This window comes from Fomitiporia mediterranea, assembly GCF_000271605.1.
Source record: "Fomitiporia mediterranea MF3/22 unplaced genomic scaffold FOMMEscaffold_4, whole genome shotgun sequence".
Lineage (NCBI taxonomy): Eukaryota > Fungi > Basidiomycota > Agaricomycetes > Hymenochaetales > Hymenochaetaceae > Fomitiporia > Fomitiporia mediterranea.
In genome coordinates this window covers 3193721-3201321 of record NW_006760389.1, presented here as the reverse complement: position 1 = coordinate 3201321, position 7601 = coordinate 3193721, and the positions used below count along the sequence as shown (strand labels likewise).

Below are 7601 nucleotides of genomic sequence, written 5' to 3'. Positions count from 1 at the left end.
GGTTTAGAAAGTTTAAAATTTAAGAATGTAAAAGGGTCAGGACAAAGGAAAGAGATCGACGCAACGGCGAGTACCGATGCCCGAAACGTAGGAGAGTCGTAGGGTGGTAATGGGTAGTCTTGATCTGATGTCAGCGACAGCGTAGAGGGGACCCGAAGGCTCAGCGAGGGGACCCAGGCTACAACTATCCTACACAACAGAAATGCGGGACGCGAGCACCGGAACGTAGTCGGAACTCGCGGAACGGGCGGAGAGAGAGAGTGAGACAAGAGTAGAGTATATAGAGTGAGCCTAAGAGTACAGGACTACCTGGAGTAGACGAGATCAAGACTACAGGACCAGTCTGATCTCGTACGCCTATATATACTAAACTACACAAGAGCACTCAGGGAGTATGAGCCACTAAGAATGATGAGCCACGAAGAATGAAAGAAAGGAATGTCAAAGATAAAGGTACAAAGAATGAAGGGATGGACAAAGGGTAAGAGACCATAGAATGATACAAAGAATGAAGGGGTGGTCAAAGGAATGGAATGATGAAGTAAGGAAGGGTAGTGGCAAGAGTCAGCACGCATATAGTCCATAGACAGCGCCCCCGAGGGACGGAAGTCCCGAGTTCCGGTACGGAAGGGTGCGGAACCCTCGGAACTGAAGGTACGAGAGCGGAGAACCGTAACATTGATAGGAAAAGATCTAAAGCTGTTAACTCAGTTACAAATACAGTCTGGTTTAAATTATTAGAAAAAGTTTTAACTGAAACTAATGCTGAACCAGACTGTATTTATGTAGCAGATGAAACAGGCTTTGTACCTAGTATTGGGAAAAAAAGTAGAGTTATTAGGACAACTGATAAAAAGTCTCAAAAACAAAAGCAAGGTGGAAAAAGACAATTAATAACAGTTTTACCTGTTATTTGTGCTGATGGTACATCTCTTCCACCTGCTGTTATCTTTTCTGGTGCTGGATATCAAGTCTCTTAGCATCAAAATAACCCTTTAAATGCAAGGTATGTATTGTTTATTATATATATTAAAACATTATACTAATAATATTTTTAGTATAGGATACTCTAAAAAGGGTTATATTGAAAATGAGATTGGTGTTGATTAGGTTAAAAACTTTCATGAACTCACAAAGAATAAAGCTCATGGAAGACCTAGAATTCTTATTCTAGATGGACATCAATCTCATTTATCATTACCTTTTCTCCTTTTCTGTAAAGAGAACAATATACATGTTCTCTGTTACCCCTCTCATACAACACATATTTATCAAGGATTAGATGTTGCAATTTTTGGCATTTTAAAAACTGTATTCTCAGAAGAAATAATTAAATTTGAAGAAGAGACTGGTGTAGAAGTTTGTAAAGCTAACTTTTTACAAGTTTATACTCCTACACATATTAGAGTCTTTACTTCTGAGAATATAGTAAAAGCTTTTTCATGTACAGGTGTTTGGCCATTTAATCCAGCAGTAATTAATACTAGACTCTTAAAGCTAAGTATAGAGTCTTCTACTACAGGCTCTGGATTACCTTTACCTCAACCATCACCTGTTAAAGTAATTGCCAAACTAATTGTACAAGTACAAAATCTTTCTTTACATGATAAAGGAAAAGAGAAAGAGACAGAAACTCAAGTAGATAATGAGAATACCTTTAATGATTCTATTCTTTTAAAAGAATCAAGTAATACTTTACAAGGTTTATCTCAAACATCTGCTACATTTTTAGTTTCTCAGTCTCCAATTAAATCTTCTTCTCAACTACCTTTTCATGTACCAGAACTGTCTTCTCTTAAAAATATTCCAATAAACCTTTTGAATTCTGTTCCAGAAACTGAACTGGAAGAGAAACTTCAAAATGAATTGGAAAATTATATTAAAAGAGAAGCAGAGCAATATGGGGTAATATTAGGATTACAAGTAAGTATGGTACTTCAGAACATTTACTGTGAAAGACTTAGGAAACAATTATTCTCTAAAGAACAAGCTAAAAGTCTTCCTAAAGGAATAGGAAGACTTCTTAGAGATGGACTTCCTAGGTTACTTACAGGAGATGACTTTACAGAAAAAGTTAAAGAACATGTTCAGTACCAACTTACTGTTGAACAGGAAAAGGAGAAAAGAAGAATAGCTAGACAAAGCTATTCTGAAAAGCTTAAAGAATGGGAAAGGATTAATGCTGAAAGGAAAGCAAGGAATTCTAAATTAACTAGTGATTGGAAAGCACAGTTAATAGAATGGGAGAAGGAGAAAGAGAATGCAAAGAAAGAGAAGAGGAAAATTAGGTGGAATAAACCAAAAAGAGGTCCTCTTGAACCTCCCATCCCTAAACCAAAGCCCTCTAAAAATAATCAAGAGGATTTGGAGACATTTGATATAGATAATATTAGTGGGGATGAGGAGAATAGCTCTAACGAGGAGTAAAAAGGACCGTGGGAAAGTAGTGTTACAAGGAGCAGTAGGATGCATTTTTGACCTAATAATTGTATACTTTATTTCTTATTCATTTCTCAATATTTTTTCTTGTAAATTGGTACATTTGTACTTTAGTATATGTACTTAATTATCATAATTTTTGTTTTGTAAAATTTTGTATAATTATTTTAAAAATTACAAAATAAATTGTACTGTTACAAGGAACAGTCCATGACAGTACTAGTCTATTGTGTGTCTCCTGGTCCTAATTGATGACACTAACAATGTCCAATGCCAATAAGGTGTATTACCTTTGCCTTCCAATGATAATACAATGTGTTCCCTACTTGAATTGCTTGAAATATTACTGATAACCTTGCAAAACTGACTATATACACTTGTTTCCAATGTTTTGGATAGTTCTTCCTGTATTTCCATACTGTATTCCTGTGTCTGCTGTGTTACCTTGTGTCTCAATGGATTGTTGTTCATTCAAATATCCATAGTATTGAGTATTCCTAGTTGTGAAGATGATGTATTGACAGTAGTGTGTATCTGTATCTCTAAGTAATCCTGTAGTGCTTTGAACTATGTGATTGTCTCATGGAATCTCAATCTATGTCTGTTTGTATTCTATCTTGCTTTCAACCAAGCGTTTGTATCCTTGCCTGTATGTGTTATTTCCTAGTTTCTTTCCTTAGAACTGATGTCTTGTACTGTTTCTCTTTCTTGAAACAGTTTGCTTTTGTTGGGTCTGTGTATACACAATAGTATTGAAAGTAATACTTGATAGTAATAGTGTAATGTCCTTTCTCTTAGCAAATCTCTCTCTAGTGCTTTGTACTTTATATTCCTAACGATTCTGTAAGTACTTGTGTACCTAGGTAATAGTGTTGTTACTCTGTATACCTGTAGTTCCATAATCTCAATGGAAGTATGTCCTAGATTGTGTAGATCGAATATCAATGTTGTCCAACATTCACAAGTCTGTCTATTTGACTTACCTCTCCTCTGAAGCATTGTATTGATTGCCCATAATACTGTATACTCTGTTGTCCGACTATAAGTCCTGTTTCTAGTACAATTACCTGTCCTGAATCTATTCTGTATCAAATATCTTGTCTTGTAGCTATAGTTTATTGATATCAATGTGTATTTTGTACTTTCTGATCTCACAATTGTGTCTGAATACTCATTAATATCTTGAGTATAAGTCCTGACTTTCTGTTCTGTCAGAATGCACTGTGTGCATAACTGTGCAATTGATCTGTTCCTTCTTATAGCTAATTGTTTTGTCTATAGACTATATACTGTTAATAATTCCTATGTAAAGCTGATAAGTTCTTACTTTCGTCTCAAATAGATGGTCCTGAATAGTGAATATCTATTGCTGACAATGTAGTACTGTATTCTCTAAAGCTTGTAGACAAATTCAAAGTCAATTCATAATGTTCTCTTTGTTCTATATGCCTGACTTAGTAAAATTGTGTGTACTGTGAATTTTACTAAACAAATAGCAAAACTAACTCTGTCTGAAAGTCCTGGGTAACTTCTGAGTCTTGAAGTAGGTCTTCTCAAATACTTATCTTTGTAATTTCAAGGTCTACTGAGTAGTAGAACAGTGTGTATTGAAGTAATCATTCTCCTATTGTCTGGTTTGTCAATCCTATGCTTCTGACACAGGTTACAATTGAAATCATTGCTTGCAATCGTATTCTCATAGTGTAGTCGTTCTCTGTGATATGCAAATGTATTCCTAGACGTACTGTGTGCTCGAAACAAATATTCAAGTCTTCCTATACTTTTGCTAGCATTCCTGACATGTAGTAGAGTCCTGATAATGCAAAATGTATGCTGAAGTATGTACCTCTTGCCCTCCCAGCAAAATATGAATGCATTTTCATTGTAGGATCTCTGAATTTGTTCTGAATCTAATATTCAATGTCTGAATAGGTTTCCTTCATGATTTTGGTATTTGAAACCTTGTGTAAAGTCTGTTTCCAATAGTAATTAAGGTATATTGTCTATATTCTGTGATACATTCCAGTATTGTGTTTCCTCTGTGTTACTTTCGAATACTGAATTCCATTACTTATGTTCCTCAATGATAATACTATTCTCATAATGTTTGAATACCTGTCTGTCAATTTTTGTATCCAATTTGTGTGCCAATTGAATGAATTCTTGTAAATTCAATTGTTCATTACTCTAGGGTGATGTTTCTAGTATTGTCTACTGAATATCCAACTTGCTGAGTACTTTCACTTTGTCTAGTGCCTTGAGTCAATGTATGGTACTCCTAGTAGACTTGCTCTCTGTTTAGAGGTCCAATTCTATACCTTTGCAAATTGTTCTGACCTTTCTACTATGTGGATGTACTACTATTGTGTCTTCTAGTAATGTTTTCTAAAGGAAACTGGTCCTATGCTTAATATATGTGCTGTATTTTCTTTCTAAAAGCTGAGATATACTAGTCTGCATCTGATATAACCTTTCTGAGTCATTGTCACTATATTTCAAAGCATAATTCTCTATGTATCAAGTTGTCTTTTGCATAATTCCTAAGTCCTTGTATGCTAACATGTCTACTGTAGCCTCAATATCCTGTAGATTGTATCTCTCAATGTTCTCAAATGCTATGACAATTCTTAGACAACTAGTCTGTCTTTTAATGAGTACTGAATATCCTGATATGTATTCTGATACTTTAGTATTGATTTTCCAAACAAAATGTGTCTTGTAAGGTTCATTGTATGCTGAATGCTTAGTAAATCTAATATCTAATGATAGAAACAAATATTCCTTAGTTTCCTTACTTTGCTCTGTGAGATTGCTGACTGTTCTTAGTCCTATAGAGTCTTCTATAATCTTTCTGAGCTTCTGAAGCAGTAGTGTAGTCATTGCTTTCAATTCTGTAGTAATACTGAATCTTCTAGTGTAGATATAATACTTTCTCTTGAATTGCAATCATTTTCACCAAGTATCCTAGTGTATTTCTCTGTGAAACTGACATTCTTTGTCCTTATTACTAAGCAATTTCATCTGTTTGATGACTCTGAGAGGTAGTTATAGCATGTCCACTATTTCCTGATACAATTCTGTATTACAATTGTCAATTACCTGTGTAAGTTCCTTAGTTTCTCAATCAAAACTGTTAATATCCTTAATATATGCCTCTAAGACTTGTTCTCCTGTCTTTGATAGATGTATTTTACTGTTAATCCATAGTATAGATGTATCAAATCCTGTAGAAATGTTGTGCTGAATAAGAATTGCTGTTCCTAGTATAATATTACAGTTATCTAACTACCTGATATTAAAGTACTGTATTAATTTCCTTAAGCCATATTTCATTCTTACTGTTACAGTTCTCTGCTCTCATACCTTTAGTTCTGAGGGTTCCACACCCTTCTGTACTGGAACTTGGGACTTCTGTCCCTCAGGGGTACTGTCTATGGACTATATGTGTACTGACTCTTACTACTGCCCTTCCTTACTTCATCATTCCATTCCTTTGACCACCCCTTCATTCTTTGTTCATTCTATAGTCTCTTACCCTTTGTCCATCCCTTCATTCTTTGTACCTTTATCTTTGACATTCCTTTCTTTCATTCTTTGTGGCTTATCATTCTTAAGTAGCTCATACTCCCTGAGTACTCTTGTGTAGTTTAGTATATATAAGTGTATGAGATCAGACTGGTCCTGTAGTCTTGATCTTGTCTACTCCAGGTAGTCCTGTACTCTTAGGCTCACTCTATATACTCTACTCTTGTCTCACTCTCTCTCTCTACCTGTTCTGCAAGTTCTGACTATGTTCTAGTACTTGTGTTCCATATTTCTGTTGTGTAGGATAGTTGTAGCCTGGGTCCCCTCACTGAGCTTTCAGGTCCCCTCTACACTGTTACTAACATCAGATCAAGACTACCTATTACTACCCTACAACTCTCCTATGTTTTGAGCATCAGTACTCACTGTTGTGTCAATCTCTTTTCTTTGTCCTAACCCTTCTACATTTTTAAATTTTAAACTCCCTAAACTCCTTTTAAACTTTTGCCACCCTTCTTCTATTCATTACCCCTTTTAGTTTAGTGCTGATTCCTTCATAGTGTAAACATGAACCCTTCTATACTGACTGCCACCCCTACTGTCCTGCTGGATCAGTAGTTACAAGCAGAACTAGCTCAATATGTATAAACCTCTATCTAAGAGGCTTTTGCCAACCATGTGCCCCTAGCCCCTTCAGAACCTGTTCTGATTGTTCTGGAAGTTGCAACCTGTTCTAGAAAGAAAGTACATATAGCCTACCCTTCAGACTTTAATAGGTAGCACTTTAAGAACTTCTAGTGCTAAGTCAAACTATACATAGCTACTACTTTGACTAATCTATCCTCAGATCTTGATTGTGTCCTATTTGTCCTCTCCTTTATGAAGGAAGGCAATGTAGCCACCTAGGCTTAGAACTGGATTGAAGGCCATCAGATTGGAAGCCTGATCCAACTTTAGAACAACAAGTTGTATTTGGAATTTATAGGGTAGCTCTGTACTTCCTTCATTAATCTGAATAAGAAGTGTAATGTGTAGAACAAGCTTGTATCTCTGTAACAGGGCAAACGTTCCACTAATACCTTCTTTCAGGAGTTTGATATCCTAGTCTAAAAGGTAGGATTCACACTTGGGTTCAATAATGTCCTTATTAGAATGCTTGAAAAAGCTCTTCACCTAGAACTGGTTAATAAGATTCTTAGAATAATGCTAGAACTGGTCACCTACACTGAGTGGAAGATGTGTACCATCTCCTTCAACTAAGCTACAGCTTGAATGTATCAAGTCTGTACAGAATGTCTACACATGTGTCCAGCTCTGACAGTTCTGAGCCCTTAGATCAATCTGCCTATAATTTGTAATCAATCTGTTCTAATAGACATTAGAGAAGCCTAAAAGTAAGGAGCATACTTTGCCTACAGAAAGTCAGGGCACTAGATTAAGGACTGTCTACAGAAGTAATAGTATATTTGTCAGGTCATTAGAGTAATAATGAGTGACAAGCAGGATTTGTAGTAAGAAGCCTTTTCTGCAAATCTGGAAGTCACCTCAGAACTCTCAAACCCTGACTATACACTCTAGGATTTTGTAGAGGCCTAACAGTGAATACAGTACTGAAGGGCTATGACTCAGATTTTTTA

The 7601-nt window shown here is 35.8% G+C and overlaps 1 protein-coding gene across 1 annotated transcript; it reads left to right on the top strand.

Moving 5' to 3' along the window:
* Positions 1 to 1110: 1110 nt before the first annotated feature.
* Positions 1111 to 1491, top strand: FOMMEDRAFT_46485 (uncharacterized protein; the record flags this gene model as incomplete). The annotated part of the gene is made up of 1 exon (XM_007264870.1): positions 1111 to 1491. A coding segment is annotated over one exon (381 nt), but the record flags the coding sequence as incomplete, so codon positions are not given.
* Positions 1492 to 7601: the final 6110 nt, after the last annotated feature.